General features: G+C 43.1%; 2 protein-coding genes across 3 annotated transcripts in view; one reads left to right on the plus strand and one right to left on the minus strand.

The window, feature by feature from the left end:
* Positions 1–18,197, plus strand: part of LOC309643282 (uncharacterized protein) — a 437,652-nt gene that overhangs the window by 74,788 nt on the left and 344,667 nt on the right. The gene's annotated exons all lie outside the window — the stretch shown is intronic.
* The window catches only part of LPIN1 (lipin 1), a 219,891-nt gene that overhangs the window by 41,107 nt on the left and 160,587 nt on the right, over positions 1–18,197 (minus strand). The window contains exon 23 of one of the 2 annotated variants that reach the window (XM_082425896.1): positions 6,615–6,669. In XM_082425896.1, the coding sequence (XP_082282022.1) occupies positions 6,642–6,669 (28 nt within the window). In that variant the 3' untranslated portion in view covers positions 6,615–6,641. Of the gene's footprint in view, positions 1–6,614; positions 6,670–16,404; positions 16,951–18,197 lie in introns of those variants that run through there. The other variant, XM_082425900.1, reaches the window with a different exon arrangement.

The raw sequence follows: 18,197 nt of genomic DNA on the forward strand, positions 1-18,197 counted from the left end.
GCTGCACATTTCCTTACAGGCTCCCACTGGAGCCTCAAATTCAAGTTGTTCAAAACAAAACTCATTTCCATTGCCATGCCCATTCCCACCCCGCAAAAAAAAAAGTCTTTTACTAATTTATCTCAGTTTGAATTACAACCAGAAAACAAGTCACCGATTATCAACCCAGGGTTCATCTGCGATTTCTTGCCCCTCCTTCCGTCACCCATATCCCATCAAGCTCACCAGTCTTACACCCTATCTCCTGAATCCATACATTTCTCTTCATTCCCCACGGTTGCTATTTCATTCAAGGTCATCATTATTTCTTGCCTGGAATTACCTCAATTTATCTACCTGCTTCCATGCGTATTGACCTGCTATCCCCACTGCAACCAGAGTCATTCATCCAAAGTGCAAATCTGACTACTTACTCCTTGCTGACAACTTTCTGTGGCTTCCTGGATGAGACAGAGCAAGCTGTGTGGCTTACAGAGCCCTTGATAAACTCATGCCAACCTACCTCTCCAGCCCCATTTAACTTCAGCCTCTGTCTCAAGCGTCATGCACCAGCAGCAATGCATCGACCCAGGTATTCCCTGCTCCCATGTCTTATTCGTATCCTTCCAATTCCCTTCTTACAGTTACTTATCCTTCAAGACTCAATTGAAGCATCCAAAAGAAAACTTCTCTAGACTCTCCCAGGCTGAGTAAGGTTCCCCTCCTCCACGCTCCTGGAATGGGCTTGCCAGCTCTCGGCACGGGGCCCTGTGCATAGCAGGCAGTGCTGTCGATGTTTGTTGAGTGAATAAGTGAACACATAAACAGTCCATGCTGGTTAAAGGGTGCACTGATCCAGGTGAGAAGCAGAGGCTCTAGGAGCACAGTGGAGGGTGCCTCGCCCGCCTGGAGAGTCAAGGAAAGCTCTAAGCAGGAAACAGCAGATCTGAGCTTGGGAGGTGACTTAGGGGAAGGAGAGGCATTGTGTGCTGGGCAGATAAGCAGAGGCAGCTTCCCAGGCACGTCACCTGGAAAGCCTCATTGCCCAGGGACCCTGCTTGTTCTAATCCTCTGCAGCCACCATCTTGAAATTCTTCACTTTTGAACATGGAGACCTGCGTTTCCATTTTCACTGGACCTACAATGTAGGCACCTGATCGTGCCGATAAGACAAGCTTGTCCAAACGCAAAGGGCCAGGAGAGCCTTTGAAAGGGCTCATCGGGACCCTTGAAGGCAGCTCCAGTCTGATTGGGCTCCTCTAAGCCAGACACTTAGCCACAGTAAGAATGAATGTGTTCTCCCCACCCCATGCATCCTGATCTATTTATAAATGTTTAGCGTTTAGGAGGGAAACACCAAATCCACATTTCCAGGACTTTTTCTACGCAAGACTTAAACATGCGTATCGTGGGGCAAATCAAATCCATATGTTTCAGATTCGTTTACACTTTGTTCATCAGAAGTCCCTCCTACTCCCTCCCCAGGAGGAAGTTCTCACGTCCAAGAAGGCATCGAAGCTCTCCTGGAGCTTTTGAGTTTAAAGAAAAAGGGAGGGGATTTGAAAACTCTGAATCTGACTAAAGAAAACTGGATTTAAACCTCAAAAGTTTCAATTACACTTTGCAACTCTACATCCCCAAGTTAACGCAGCTCAACTCTGTCCCTTGAGTCACCCCAATAACCCTGTGGCAGGCACGGCCCCCAAGGAGGGATGTTTCCTCCCAGGGAGGAGATGGGGCCTTGATTGTGCATTAGGAACTGGAAACTAGGAAGAAATCATATCGACAGTTGCTTGAGAAAAAATAAGCCTCTTGCTCAGACCACTGCGTTTAGAATCACGAATCTTTAGGACTGAAAGGGATCATTGAGATCATCTACAGTAATAACTACCATGTGCAGAGTACTTTACACTTGATAAATCACGTTCACACTCATTTTCTTATCTAATCCCCGCAGCTATTTTGTAAGGGAGGGAGATGGCTATCATCACTTTCAGTTCAACAGCTAGGAAAATAAGGCTCAGAAAGGTTAGGTGGATTTTCCAAGCTCACACAGCAAACAGCAGCAATGCCAGACCCAGACTCATGGTCTTGACACTCCCCCCCACCCCAACCCCGGGGCTTGTCCTCGACCCCACTCACCATTTCTCAGGAAGAAAGGAGGCCAGCCACGCCCAAGCTCTCCCTTGTCTTGCCAGCGTCCGCCCAGTTCCGGGAAAGGGTGACACAGCCAGAGCGTCCACCTCCCTGTGTGGCGTCCTTTCTGCCTCTCTCAGCCCCCCTTTCTCTCTTTATTGGAGGAAATCAGGGAGGAATTCTCCTTTCAGAGAAATGGCTTTATTGTTTCTGACATTGCAACACCCGCCCCTTGGAAATAGCCATAAACAGAGCAACTCAATTTAACCTATGTATCTTTCCAATTCTTCCACAACCTGGTAAAGTAGATATTCTGTAACCTATCTTGCTCAAAGAGGAAACTGAGTGTCAGAGAGGATGAATAACAGCCTCTGTGACATAAACGGTAAATAGCTAACAATGCCAAGACTTAAACCAAGTTTTCCGACACCAAACCTAAAGATCTTTCCACTAAGACACAATGATGGCATTTGGCTCCCATCCCATGAGGACAGCCAGTGGCAGAAAATGGAGCCGATGGAAGGAAAAAGGGAGAGAGGAAAGATATCTCTCTAGGCCTGCAAATGGGACCGATTACTATAGGGTTTGCCTATTTGGCCAGGATTATTAAAAACTGCAGGAAAATCTTATGCACAAGGAGCAAGACAGACTGAGAGGAGGGACTGGGTTGGCTTAGAGCAAAATCTGAGAAGCACGTATGTATGTGCATACAAAAGACACGTAGTTTTACCTCTTTCAAGTATATGCAAACTAAGCTATAAATTAGTACTAATCAGTACCCCTGAGGTGAATTAATTTAAAAGTTATAATTCACAAGAGGCCTACATTACTTGATAATGTATCACCAAAGCTTATGAATATGAGAATTAATTACTTGGCCCAGATGTTGAAGGAATGTTTAATTTCCTGATCTCTTGGTTTCAAGTATCCGCTGATTTTATCCAGCATTGAAATGAAACTAGCAATTATTATGTTTACTCAATTATTATTTTAACAAACAGTCATCATTTATTAATGAGTTAATATTCAGTGTCTTGCTGTGCTGATTATACATATCATTTCATTTAACCCTCACAACAACTACGTAAGATGGACATAATTATCATCATTTTATATGTGCTAAAAATAATATATATATATATATAGGCTCTGTGATCTAAGAAGCCAAAGTTACACAAATTAAATAAAGTACTGCATACACAAATTTGTGTCTGCCCAATTCTGCCCATGGCAATGACCTTTGCTCCAAATGAACCCCTTGACAATTCTGGATTATGAAGCTTCAAATGACTGAGAATTTATTCCAATGGCTTTGCCTGGTTTTCATTCAAACTTAGGAGTACATTTAAATCTCAAATCTACAGGCACATAAGTCCATTCATTTCCATGCTATGTGTTCATTCCTAACTTGTTTCTAAATTCTGCTTTAACCAAAATCAAAATCAAATGTTTCTGCCTGGTAGGTAGTACAAATATGGAGCCAAATTCCAGTCATCATTGTGAGGACTGGGGGAGCAGAATGAATGTAAACAAGTTATATCCACAAAGTCCCTAAGCCCCACTGCATGCAGCTGCAGGAAAAAGGAAGCAGCGGAGAAAATAGAATTTTTTTAAAAATATGGATTCCATGTGGTTCTGAGTTTTTAAGATGTTTTAAATTTTAATAGTAAGTTTTTATTTTCTATCATGAACATATTTTTCTTTTGTAATAGGAAAATGCATGTTAATTGTTGAAATTACAAAGGACAATTTGGCTGGGTATAGAATTTTTGAGTCATAATCCTCCCAAACTTTATAGATGCTATTCCATTGACTGCCTTTTTTTTTTTTTTTTTTTTTTTTATTTATTTATTTATGGCTGTGTTGGGTCTTCGTTTCTGTGCGAGGGCTTTCTCTAGTTGTGGCAAGCGGGGGCCACTCTTCATCGCAGTGTGCGGGCCTCTCACTATCGCGGCCTCTCTTGCTGCGGAGCACAGGCTCCAGACGCACAGGCTCAGTAATCGTGGCTCACAGGCCCAGCTGCTCTGCGGCATGTGGGATCCTCCCAGACCAGGGCTCGAACCCGTGTACCCTGCATTGGCAGGCAGATTCTCAACCACTGCGCCACCAGGGAAGCCCCCCCCATTGACTGCCTTTATCCAATGTTGTAGACAGAAGTCTGAGGACTCCCTGACTTTCTCCCACTATACTTTTTTTTTTTTTTTCTGTCAAGTTTTTTAGGATTCTTTGGTTGTCCATGGAATTCAATATTTTCTCCAGGATATGTAAAACTGTTTGTCAGATTTAATTAAATCTTCTGGATAAAGTTCACCTGACAGGTTCACAACTTACTTGGTTTTAGAAACATTTTATTCTGTGTTACTTTGAATATTTTTGCTGATTTGTTCTTTAGGCCTAGCAGTTATTCTTTTTTCTAGTCCATGTTTATTTACATCATCTTTTCTCTGATTTTTTTACATCTGTCATTTCTCTCTCCATCCATATTTCACTTTGATTTGGTGCTCTATTATAATTTTTGTACAACACTGAATTTCTACTCTGCTATTATTGGTTTTACTTTATTTTCTGGAGTCTGTTTTATCCAGTCGTGGTAATGCAATTTCAATCAAAATACAATGGAATATCTTGGGAGACTTGACATCCTAAAGATTATCTATAGGAATAAATCTATTAAACTAAATGGGGGCTTCCCTGGTGGCGCAGTGGTTGAGAATCTGCCTGCCAATGCAGGGGACACGGGTTCGAGCCCTGGTCTGGGAAGATCCCACATGCTGCGGAGCAACTAGGCCCGTGAGCCACAACTGCTGAGCCTGCGCGTCTGGAGCTTGTGCTCCACAACAAGAGAGGCCGCGATAGTGAGTGGTCCGCACACTGCGATGAAGAGTGGCGCCCGCTCGCTGCAACTAGAGAAAGCCCTCGCGCAGAAACGAAGACCCAACACAGCCAGAAATAAATATAAATAAATAAATAAATAAAAATTAAAAACAAAAAACTAAATGGGACATTATGAGGGAGGGAATGGGGAACAGTAGAAATAAAATGAGGGAATCCATGCAATAAAAGAATTAAAATGAACTTTAAAACTAAAATAACAAAAACAGAAAGAATCATAGCCTCTTGCCAATATAGGCAGGCAAATCAATGGAATGGTATAATTTTGTTTCAGCTGGGAAGAAAAAGGATTCCACTTGGCAAAAGCAATGAAACTCCTTAGGGAAAAAATACCATACTAGAACCCTGACTTATATTTTATAATCTAAGTTCTAAATGAATTAAAGATTTCATTTTTTAACACATAAGAATACTTAGATAAAATTGATCAGTATTTACATAATCTTCATATATAAGAAGACGTTTGAAGTATATCAACAAAGATAAAAACCATAAAGCAAAATCTAACAAATTTAGAAAAATAAACATTGAACGTAATGGGAAAAGATACAAATGAGAATTTTTTTAAAAAGGAAAGAAAAGAAGAGAGAGAGAGAGAGAGAGAGAGAGGGCAGAAGGAGGGAAGTGTAACCGAGCAGGAGACTGTGGGGTCTTCCCAGAACAGGGCTTCCCCCATGCCCTCTGCCTGCCTTTTGTCTGTACAAAAACTTTAATCAAAGAATAAATTTAATCAGAGAAGTGAGAAAATGCAGAAAGAAAGGAAAACAGTCAAGCAAGACAAAATAATATTAGTTTGGCCATTAAGCAAAGTCAAGGACATTTAGTTCCTCCTCAAGGGCTGTAGATAATATTTGGAACCATGTCCTTTGAGCTGTTTTGCAGATACTGAAACTCCCACCAGGTCGAAGAAGTGAACTGTATGCTGCCCACAATGACACAGACCCCGGATCGGTTGGAACCAGAAGGTTAATGATGTTGACTCCTGATGACCTCACCAGCAACCAATCAGAAGAATGTCCACGAGCTGGTCACACACCCCACAATGCCTCTCCCTCACCCTGTCTTTATAAACCTTTCCCTGAAAGCCTTTGGGGAGTTCCAATCTTTTAAGCACTAGCTATCAGGATTCCTTGCTTGTCGCCCCGCAATAAACGCTGCATTTTCCTTCACCAAAGCCTGGTGTCAGTAGATTGGCTGGCTTTACTGTGAGCGGGCAAGTGGACCCAAGTTTAGTACAGTAACAGAAGGAAGGAAGGAAGGGAGGGAGGGAGGGAGGAAGGAGGGAGGAAAAAAGAAATATGTATGGTCCAAAACTTAAGAGAAATAGTTAACCTCACTATAATCAAATCATTGATTATAATCAAATCATTATAAATGGAAGGTAACTCTTAACATGTTCTCAGCTTTTATCTCTTGCTTCAGAAGCTCTATTTTTTGCATTTGTGAGATGTAAAAGGATTTAATTGGACAGTCTTGTAAGGCCTGAAGTTGGCAGAACTTGCTGGAAACTGGTTAAAGGGGAGACAAACATGAAGTAGAATAATATAACTGTACCCAAAATAAAAAACACAACAGGTAGGACCAGGCTCAGATGACAGAAAACTCACCACGGCTGATGTCGTCCAAGAAGACATTCAGGAAAACTGGAGTCTTGAACTTGAGCTTGAGAAAAGAAAAATCCAGAACAGTGAACTTGAGTGTACTCCATACTTGGCAACCTGCCTCAGGTGACCAAGATGGCTGTGAATTCACAGAAGATAACTGAGCAGTAGAAAATCTACTCAGCCTAGATTGCAAGAAAATGAGCTTACGCATCATGCTTTATAGTTCAAAAAAATCCTTTGATACATTATTTTCACATAATCTTCCCACAACCCTTAGTGTTAGGCAATGAACAGGTCATAACCCTCCTTTTAAGAAGAGGAAACTGAGGTCTAGAGAGATAGGATGATGCACTTGCACTTGAACTACTAGATGTAACTGGAGGAAGTACTTCAGCCCCATCTCACAGGGGAAGCTTGCCTTCTTCTTCACCACCCTGTTGCCATGTGGAATAAAAATAACCAGCTCCACGCCTCTGCCGTACAGCTGCACCAGCTTCAACGAGTGGACGCTCATCCAAATTTCAAGCTGTTGTGCTAAGGAACACCAATTGCTGTTGCATGTAAAATGTTCTTTAAAAATTCAGGGCTTCCCTGGGGGCGCAGTGGTTAAGAATACGCCTGCCAGTGCAGGGGACACGGGTTCCAGCCCTGGTCCGGGAAGATCCCACATGCTGCGGAGCAACTAAGCCCGTGCGCCACAACTACTGAGCCACACTCTAGAGCCCGCAAGCCACAACTACTGAGCCCGTGTGCCACAAGTACTGAAGCCCACGCACCTAGAGCCCGTGCTCCGCAACAAGAGAAGCCACCGCAATGAGAAGCCCATGCACCGCAACAAAGAGTAGCCCCCGCTCGCCGCAACTAGAGAAAGCCCATGCGTAGCAACGAAGACCTAACGCAGCCAAAAATAAATGAATAAATAAATAAATTTATTAAAAAAAAAAAAAGAATCCAGATACTCTTACCACCAAGAGAATCCTTTTGCTGTATCTGGAGCCCATTCTCGAAAGAGTTAAGAAACACTGCAATGAAAGTATAAAAGTTGCTGCCACAATGGCATCACAGCTGTAAACAGATAAATCAGAAAACACCTACTAGGACATGCCACCGACCACGACAGTACTTGCTGTGCTAATACTCCTCATGTTGGGCGTCTGTTTCTCCAGATACAAAACTACAAGTGAGATGCTCTCTAAATACCCTCTCTCCCTTGACTCTGAGAGGTACCATGGTTTGAGTAGGAAGTAGGCACACACTCAGAGAAGATTAAATAGGGCAAGAGGCCTGGAAACCATGTGATGACAAGGAGTGACCAAAGGAACCAGGAACTAGAGATGAGACACTGAGGGACAAGAGTGATGTCTGCAGGGCTGGCTTAGGGAAGACTGACTCAATTCATCCTGGGTGGCCACAAAGAGGGAAATTGAGACTGATGACTGAAAGCCCGGGGAGTCAGAAATTGATTTAAAAAAAAATAGAGCCATCCAAAGATGAAAGAAGCAGCTTCCAGGGAAGGGAAAGAGAAGGGAGAGAGGAAAACAGTTATTGCACTCCTGTCTTGACCTTTGACATGCATGACCTCTGATCCCTGTAACAATCTTGATACCTGGGCATTATCAACCCTATTTTCCAGGTTAGGAAACAAACTACTGCTCAGAAAGAAACCATTTGATCAACATCAGGGTAGTGAGTTACTGAATGCCCCATCAGGAGGATATTGAAACAGAGGACGAAATACTAATTTAAATGTATTTAGGCATCACATGTAGAAGGTTAGAGGAAAAGGTCTTTATGATCCCCTCCAGCCAGGGAATCCCATTATTCTATTGTATTTGGGTGCTACTTCCTAATCACAAAGAAGAATCATGTACTTCAAAATACTGAATGGGAAGAAAAAGCCCCATTGCTACTCAGCCGCCAGCACCATGATGACCGCCACCATCGCTGTCATCTCTATCAGCAGCACCATTATCAGTAGCAACATCTACTATGTGCTGGGTACTAGTATAAGCTATAACTGGAGATACTTATTGCCATTCAATACAATAGCTGTCAAGGTAAGTTTCTTTGTCATCATTTCACAAGTGAGAAAACTGAGCCTCAAAGAGGTAAGTTATTATCATCTAGCAAGTTAAATGGCAGGACTCAGCCTCAAGCCCCGTTCTGTTTGATTCCAAAGCTGGTGCTATCTTCAGAATACCCCACTCTCTCCCTAATACTTCCTGCACGCCGCCATACCAATCTTGCACCTGAGCACAGGATATATACCACATTAGGAAGCAGAGGAGCAGGTGTTAGAGCCGCCCCTGCTCCCATGGTTTAAAAAAAAAAATGCTCTCCTGCATGTAGCTATCACAACAGGTCTTGCTTCGATGTGCTACCACACTCCTTGAGAAACATGAACTTGATGGCATGCTAAGAATCAGCCTGGCTTCTCAGCTCTCTGTGGCTCTCGAAAGGAAGCTCCAGGACACTGGCCACTCCACTGGAAAGCTCTACCGACAGAACCTCAAGGAGTCAAGACACTACCTTGCAGAGTGTACCTCATTGGAAAGATCCGGCCCCCAGGGCCATCCTCCCCACTCTGGGACGCTGACTTGGCTTGCCTTCCTCACAAGGTACCAAGGCCGTCAGTAACTTTCCCCACACACGCACTTTTTCCTACTCTCTGGCTCTTTCAGCTGAGGCTGCAATGTTAAACACATAGTTCTGTAAATTAATTCTTTGAAGATTCACTCTTGTCAGCTAACTTTTCTTACTGCAATAAGCCAAGGAAGTCACTTCCTCGCAACTGAATTTTCCATTTTCATTTACTCCTGAGCCTTTTTAATTTGACAGTGTTCCAAAACCTCTGTTCAGCAGAACTCACCAGTAAGATCCAGGAATCTCAAAAATGTTCACTTAAAATTAATGGGGAAAGTGATAATCCCATCTTGGCCTTGGATTTTAAAAAGTGGGTATATCATCTGGGGTGAGAAAGGAGGCAGAAGATGAAGAAGCTTTCAGTCAGCATTTGACTTAATCCCAGTTTTTCAGTCTTGTTCTCCATTCCAGCCTCAGTACAGCAGTCATCTGTGCCTTGAATAGACTGGCCAGGCTACAGGTAAATGTCACTACAGGTGAGAACTTAGAAGAATGAGTCACAGCCTCTGCCCTCCAAGAGTTCACAGCTGAATAGTGAAAGGACACACCATCCACCATGGGGCAGGGCAGACAGTCCTCAAGGTGCAGGGGTGTCCTGGGAGCAGCTCTGGGCCGAGAGGCTTGAGTCCTGGCTTTGGGTTCTGACTGCATCCCTCATTTACTCCATAAATTTGGACAAGTTGCTCCCCCTCCTAAATTTCAACTTACTCATTTTTCTAAAACAAAAAGGTAGCACCAGAGGATAACTAAGATTCCTTCTGTCCCTAGCTTTCTAAGAGTTAGGAATAGCAAAGTGTTCCAGGAGAAATACAAAGGTTCTAGCAGAAAACGAGGAGAGTGGTTGATCGGGGAGAGTGCTGGGAAGGTGGCCATCGTGAGCTGGCCTTTGAGAAATGCCTAGAACGTTGATGGATCTGGAGATGAAGTGTTGAGAGACATTTCTGTCAAAGATGACACCCCTGCGGCTGCTGAAGAGGAGAGGGAGGGAGAGTAGAGAGGTAGGGGAAGGGAGAGACAGAAGGAAGAAGAAGAGCAGAGGTAGCACCACCTGATGAATAATAATAGTCACAGCTGCACCACCCTTTACAGTTCACAGAGCAGTTCCCCATACACTGGCTCATTTAACTCTCAGGACACAGCTGGGAGGCAGGGAGCGGCACTTTAGCCCACCTTATGGACTCAGAGTCGCTCGTAAGTCTGGTAAGTGGTGGAGCCGGGACTCACCCTGAGGTCTGACCGACAGCAAGCCTCACATCACACAGCACAGCTACAAGCTCGGCATGCTGCCACCACACAACGTGGTGTCCAAAGGAGGTCTGCACGCGTGCCCTCAGCTGTGTCAGGGGCTAACGTGGTCTCCAGAGGCAATGAAAGGGAACCCTGCTGTGTTCTTTTTTTTTTTTTTTGGCTGCGCTGGGTCTTTGTTGCTGCACATGGGCTTTCTCTAGTTGCGGCGAGTGGCGGCTACTCTTCGTTGTGGTGCACGGCCTTCTCATTGTGGTGGCTTCTCTTGTTGCGGAGCACGGGCTCTAGGGGCGCGGGCTTCAGTAGTTGTGGCTCGCGGGCTCAGTAGTTGTGGCTCGCAGGCTCTAGAACACAGCCTCAGTAGTTATGGCACACAGGCTCAGTAGCTGTGGCTCGCGGGCTCTAGAGCACAGGCTCAGTAGTTGTGGCGCACGGGCTTAGTTGCTCCGCGGCATGTGGGATCTTCCCGGACCAGGGCTCGAACCCGTGTCCCCTGCATTGACAGGCAGATTCTTAACCACTGCGCCACCAGGGAAGTCCCCCTGCCGTGTTCTGATCAGCCCAGGACCACTGCTTTCAGCTCTAGGTCCCACACTTCATCAGGGAAATTGCCCCATTGGAACATTGCAGAAAATGGGTAGAATTCTTAAAGCCATGCAATGTTAGTCGCAGTTGAGGGTTCTTGGGGCATTCGAGTGGAGAAGACATAGTGGATACGCAGTGTATTAGAATTATCTGAAGGGCTATTGTATCACCCGGAGTCCCAACTGGAAACAGATGGCTTTATCCAATTGGGTTAATCCGAGGAAGATTTGTTTACGAAGGGACTATTTGCAATGGAATAGGTGTAAAAGGAACAAAAGAAGAAGGCTAGAAGCAGGGAAGCTGTCCCCCCAAGACACAGAGTATGTAGGGAGGAAGTAGTTCCAGAAACCTGAAGAAGTCATGTAGAGAGAAGGTCTCCTTGAGAAAAAATCAGTGACAATCAGTAAGAACAAACCCAACCAGAGAGAACCCCACAGGTAGGCGCCTAGGTAATACAGACATCCGAACTCACTCTCCTCTCTCCTTTCAGTCTCCTATGGCCAAAGCCAACCAGAAGTCAGAGCATACAGGACCCCACGGATGAAGCCCCTTGAATTCCATATAGGTCAGCGTCCCAGGGCAGAGAGCAGAGGGGCGAGATGAAGAGAGGTCTGGAGGGCCAGAGGGATGTTATCAGACACAGCTGGTCTTGTAGAAGAATTAGACGTGGGTGTGAGGCCATAAGGGGGAAGGGGGGGTGGAGGCAGGTGGAGAAGGAATTAGGACCAAGGAGACTTTACAAGGAAATGAATTTTAGCTAAATTTTAAAATAAGTAAGGAAGAAATTAATAGTCAAAAAGAGGGAGGTATAAATTAGGAGGTTGGGATTAACAGATACACACCACCATATATAAAAGAGATAACCAACAAGGACCTACTGTATAGCACAGGGAACTCTACTCAATATTTTGTAATAACCTATAAGGGAAAAGAATCTGTAAAAGAATAGCCATATCTATATCTGTATCTATATCTATCTATCTATCTATCTATCTATCTATATATATATAAATATGTATGTATATATTTCTGAATCACTGTGCTGTACACCTGAAACTAACATGACATTGTAAATCAACTATACTTCAATTGTTTACAAAATCTAGTGAAAGAGAGCTGAACTAGGAAGACTGCAAGTTCATGCTGAGCTTCCCACCACCCAACTTCAAGACGAAGTTAGAAGACCAGTGACACAAATTCTCTAGAGGAAATTCAGTGGTCAACTGGATTAAATGACTTGTAAAGTTTCCTCTAACCCTGATATTTCAACATTTTATACATAAAAAAAGGATAAAAAGTAAAATAATAGAAGGGTGTTTGTTTTTTTTTAATCAATCTAGAAGTTCTCCCAATCTTCCTCCTCAATCTTCTTCCCAATTAAGTACCTGCCTTCACTGTGCCTGGAAGATAATAAAAGATGCTTATTGACTAAGGATGGCACCAGAGTTAAAGTTCTGATTAGGCAGAATTTTGAAGTCCTTTGAGTTTTTTAAACAAACCTCTCACTTGCCTATTGTGAAAATAGGATGACCTTGACAAGGAAAAGGAATTTTTTTTTTAGACCAAACAACTGCAGAAGATCACTTTCTTCATCATCTCAAGAAGTGTCACATTTCCTCACAAAATTTTCAGCCATAATTTCCCCGGAATCTCTCTAAAATGGAGTCGAAAATTACAAATGAGGGAGTAGCTGAGAAGTGATTTGCTAACTTTATTAACCTCTAGATTTTTTTTCCCTCTTGTTTAGCAAATAACAATAACAGTATGTTTCCCAGCCTTATTTACCAAAAGAGTTACACTGTGTTCACTGTCAAGGTTAATTAACATCTGGATTTGCTGATGTTTCCATTTCCTGAATTTTCAAACAAATGCTTTAGAAGACTTTAGCAACTGCATAATTACCCATAATGTATTTCATATACTAGAGGCATCTCACGTGGACTTTGTATTAAATGAATCATAGCAATGTTGTTTTGAGTGAATAGTAGTTTCGTTAACTCCATTGTTACTAAGTAATTTACACTTAGTTAGAAAACCAAGAAGGTCATTTGGAATTGTGTGCACTGAAATCTGCCATACAGATTAAGTGTACCTCCGTTACACAATGTGTTTCCCATTATTTCACAATGTCTTGAAGAATGGAACTAATAAAGCTGATATTCCATAGTGTAGGATGCAGACTAGCAGTTTGATGTAATGTTTCAGCTCACGATTCCTTTTATACAAGGAACAGATTAATCTATTCAACTGGAGAAAAAGACCACCCAATGTTTAACTGTGCAGGTGAGGTGCAAAGAAAAACTGGCTGACAACTGTTTTCTCCCAGAATTAATGGAACCAATTGGCATATCTGCCAAACAAGCATGACAGAGCCATAGGTCGATGGATTCCATTACTAGTCTACAAAAACCATGAATTAATTCAGTTATGCTCAGGAAGCCAAAATATTGCAGCCATTAGGGAATGTTTTAGGAACCATGGTTTTGATTTCTTTGTTCCCACATAGTCAGTAGTAAGCGGAAGACGTGATCATGAGCTCAAGCCATGTCACGACAGATTAGTAGAGAGCCATTCCCACACAGGCCGCCCCATGAGGAGGGCAAGAGGAACGTTGTGCGTGGCAAAATCTTCAAAATGCGATTCTCAATGCCAGAATTTCACCTAATCCCCGAGAAATTCTTGTCGCCTACATAATCTCTCCTACCCTCACAGTACAAGATTTTCAAGTCCTAAACCAAAAAAGCAATGCCGTCTCTTCTCTGCATTCATTCAGCAAAATCCACCTTCATCCATACATTTGTTCACATTTGTTACAGACACTCACAGGCTCTTGGCCTACACTGAGCAGGAGGTCTTCACAGGCCAAGTTTCATCTTATCCACATACTAAGTCTGCCATGCATATATGTCATTGTTGTTTTCATCATTATTTTGTGTATCACTCCCTCCCAGCAATGTCGGTCTATGTGCTTGCTAACACAGCACAACTCACAGATGGGGAAACAAATTCGCGTGGGCAATGGGTTTGCCCAAATCACCTGGTGCCTTAGTCCTCTCAGGCTACTGTAACAGAAACACCTGAGACTGGGTGGCTTATAAAGAGTAGATATTTATTTCTCACAGTTCTGGAGGCTGGAGGGCCAAGATGAAGATGATGGCAGATCCAAAGTCAGGTGAGGGCCTGCTTCCTGGTATATAGTCTTTTTGCTGTGTCCTCACGTGGAAAGGAGGAGGGAGTTCTCTGGGGTCTCTTTGATAAGGGCACTAATTCCATCATGAGGGCTCCACCTTCATGACCTGATCACCTCCCAAAGGCCCCACCTCCTCATACCATCACATTGGGGGTTCAGTTTCATCACATGAATTTGGGGGGGACACAAACATTCCGTTTATCATACCTGGTTAATGGTCACAGAACTTAGGTATTGATAGCATTCCAGGTCAGTCTGACTGCAAGTTCCATGATCCTTCTACTGTAGCAAATGATTTCAAGCGCTGCAGCATCAACCATTTTCTCATGGGCTCTACCAGCGATAGTATGAGAAACATATTCTGGACACTGTCCAGTGGACTCACACTTACAAATGCCTGGTACTCACTGAGCACTTCCTGTGTGCCAGGCACTGTTCTAAACGCTTTACAAGATGTTTTACACATCTTTCAATCCTTACAACTATCATGAGGAAAGTTATTAGTATTATCCTCATTCAACAGATGAGAAACATGAGGCACAGAGGGGTTAAGTAACTTTCCCAAGGTCACACAGCCAGGATGTAACAAAGCTGAGATTCAAAACCAGGTAGTATGGCTCCAGAGTCTGTGCTTTCAACCTCTACATTACCCTCCATCAACATATGGGATCTTCATTTACTGAATAAAGTAACCATTTACTAAATGCCTCCTGTGTGCCATTAGTGAACAGGTCCTGGGCACCCAAGAGGTAGTGAGATGATGTGGTCCTTTCTGTGCTAGAATTTATAGCATGATGGGAGAGGCAGATAGTAAACAATTAAGAGCTATGGAGGAAAACACACAATAAGAAAAAACGATGATGCAGAGGCAGGGGACAAGATCCTTTTTAGACTGAGTGGTCAGAAAATGCTTCCTGGCTCTAATTTGATGAGAATCAGCACTTCAGAGAAATATAAATGATGGATGAGAAGGACACAGATTCTCCCTTCATAGTTCATTTCCTCAGCCTGAGTTTGCATCTCAGCCTGGACCATTACGAGCTTTGGGGCTTTGAATAAGTTACTTCCTTGAGATACCACATTCCCATCTATAAAAGGGAAGTAATAATAATAATAACTCCCTAAGCTGCTATGATCTTTAGAACGTAGAGAAAGCACCTAGTTCAGGCCTTGCTACCCAGTAGATGCCAAACAAAGGTCTGTCCTTGCCCTTACTTCTCCTCATGAGCCTCATCAGCCAAACCAGTGCTGGGGCCCTGGTACCAACGGGGGCAGGTGTCAATGGAATGTTCCAGCTCAGTCACCCTCACACCCAAATCCTCTTGGCGAGGCCCAGACCTGCTCCATTAGTGTCTGAAATAAAACACATCTGAGTGTCAGCTGTGAATGCAGCACTGTGAAGGCCATATGGGCAAAGTGAAGCCATCTGCATTTCCACATCTGCCCTCAAGTAGTGTATCAGTCAGAATAAGCTTGGTTCTGCTGCAGTTACAGAAAGAAATAATCCCAAATGCCCAGAGACTTAAAACAACAGAGGCTGATTTCTCGCTTGTGTTATTGGGTTGGTCAAAAAGTGTCTTTGGTCTTTTAAGTAAAAATAAAAGACACATTTTTCATTTACACCAAGAACTTTATTGAACAACGTATCACCCTTTTGTTCCACTACCTTCTGCCATTTTTCTGGCAACTTCATAATTCCAACTTCCCAAAACTTTTTATCTTTTTGAGCAAAGAACTGTTCCAGGTGCCTTTTACAGTCTTCCAGGGTATTGAAATTTTTTCCATTAAGAGAATTTTGTAAAGACGGAAATAAATGGAAATCCAAAGGTGCAACGTCTGGTGAATATGGTGGATGAATCAGAACTTCCCAGGCAAGCTGTAACAGTTTTTACCTGGTCATCAAAGAAACATGTGGTCTCACATTATCCTGATGGAAGATTATGCGTTTTCTGTTGACTAATTCCGGACGCTTTTCGTCGAGTGCCGCTTTCAGTTGGTCTAATTGGGAGCAGTACTTGTTGGAATGAATTGTTTGGTTTTCTGGAAGGAGCTCATAATAGAGGACTCCTTTCCAATCCCACCATATACACAACATCACCTTCTTTGGATGAAGACCGGCCTTTGGTGTGGTTGGTGGTGGTTCATTTCGCTTGCCCCACCATCTCTTCCATTCCACATTATTGTACAGTATCTATCCACTTTTCATTGCCCGTCACAATTTGTTTTAAAAACAGAACTTTTTCATTACATTTAAGTAGAAAATGGCATGAGGAAATATGGTCAAGAAGGTTTTTCTCACTTAACTTATGTGGAATGCAAACATCAAAGGGAATCATATAACCAAGCTGGTGAAAATGACTAGCACTTGATTTGGATATTTTGAGTATATCAGCTATCTCCTGCGTGGTGTAACGTTGATTGTTCTCAGTTAATGTCTCGATTTGATCGCTATCAACTTCAACTGGTCTACCGGATCGTGGAGAATCGTCCAGCGAGAAACCTCCAGCACGAAACTTCGCAAACCACTGTTGACACGTTTGATCAGTCACAGCACCTTCCCCGTACATTGCACAAATCTTTTTTTGCATTTCAGTTGCGTTTTTACCTTTCTTGAAACAATGAAGCATAATATGCCGAAAATGTTGCTTTTTTCTTCCATCTTCAATATTAAAATGGCTACACAAAAATTCACCGATTTTGATAAGTCATTTTTTAAATGCACACTGATATGACAGCTGTCACATACAATCTAACAAGATTGTTTCTAATGAAGTTAAAGACAACTAAGTGCTACTAGAGCCATCGTATGGAAAAAAACAAACGAACCTTTTGGCCCAACCAATACATGTCACTGTGACCTACTGGGAGACCCTGCCAGAGACCCAGGCTAAGAGAAGCTCGTCCCATTTCCACGATGGCTGAGACTGGACAGGGCAAAAGGGCGAACTAGATGCTGGCTCATGAGCTTCTGCTCCCATGACAAATATCACTTCTGCCCACATTTTGTTGTCTATGACAAGTCCCCCAGTTACACCAAATGTCAAGGGGCCAGGGGAGTGCCTGAAGAACAAGATATAGTCTCTCCACAGCTCCAATGTCCCCACAAGGATTGTATAAAGATACTGTGCGTGCCCAAGAGGAGGGAACCTTCCTGGGAAGTTCTCTTCCAGGAAGGCTGGGAGGAAACTGCTCCCTCAAATTGCCCTGGTGAGCAATTTCCTTGAAGCCTTATGTTTTTTCCTAGAAGTTCATGTGAATTTTGCATCCAACTCCATTACATATCACTGTGTTTTAATATCAAAATCGATGCTTACAGAAGGTGTGCAGTGCTGTGTTTTTGCATTACACCTAACCCATCCCACCTCATGTTTCTGGGAAAGCATAGTGACAGATCCCTGACATTCCAAAAAATTATTCTTGAAATTTTCACAAATTGCCAACATCTCTAAACCATCATTTAATTTTTTTTACTTAGATCGCTTTTTTTTTCTGGATAAAAATACTATTGACCAGGACTTCCCTGGCAGTCCAGTGGTTAGGACTCCACGCTTCCACTGCAGGGGGCACAGGTTCGATCCCTGGTCAGGGAACTAAGATCCCGCGTGCCACGTGAGGTATGGCCAAAAAAGAAAAAAAAAAAAAAATACTATTGACCGTTTACTGAGAACCTATTATGTGCCAACCATAATCTCATCATCTCATTCCATACATGATCTACATCACCTCATTCCATACTCATAACAGTTCTCTGAGAAAGGCAGTTTCTACTAATGATCAGAGGTAGAGGCTCAGGAAGGTCAGTGATTGGTCGGAGCCACATAATAAGAGGCTGAGAGGAATGGGAACCCCGTTCTGAATGGCTCTGTATCCTCCACCTTTTTCCACTACAACCATGTTCCCTCCCAGTTACCACTAGGAAATCA

This window comes from Balaenoptera physalus (genome assembly GCF_965194825.1).
Source record: "Balaenoptera physalus genome assembly, chromosome: 15".
In the NCBI taxonomy this organism is placed as follows: domain Eukaryota; kingdom Metazoa; phylum Chordata; class Mammalia; order Artiodactyla; family Balaenopteridae; genus Balaenoptera; species Balaenoptera physalus.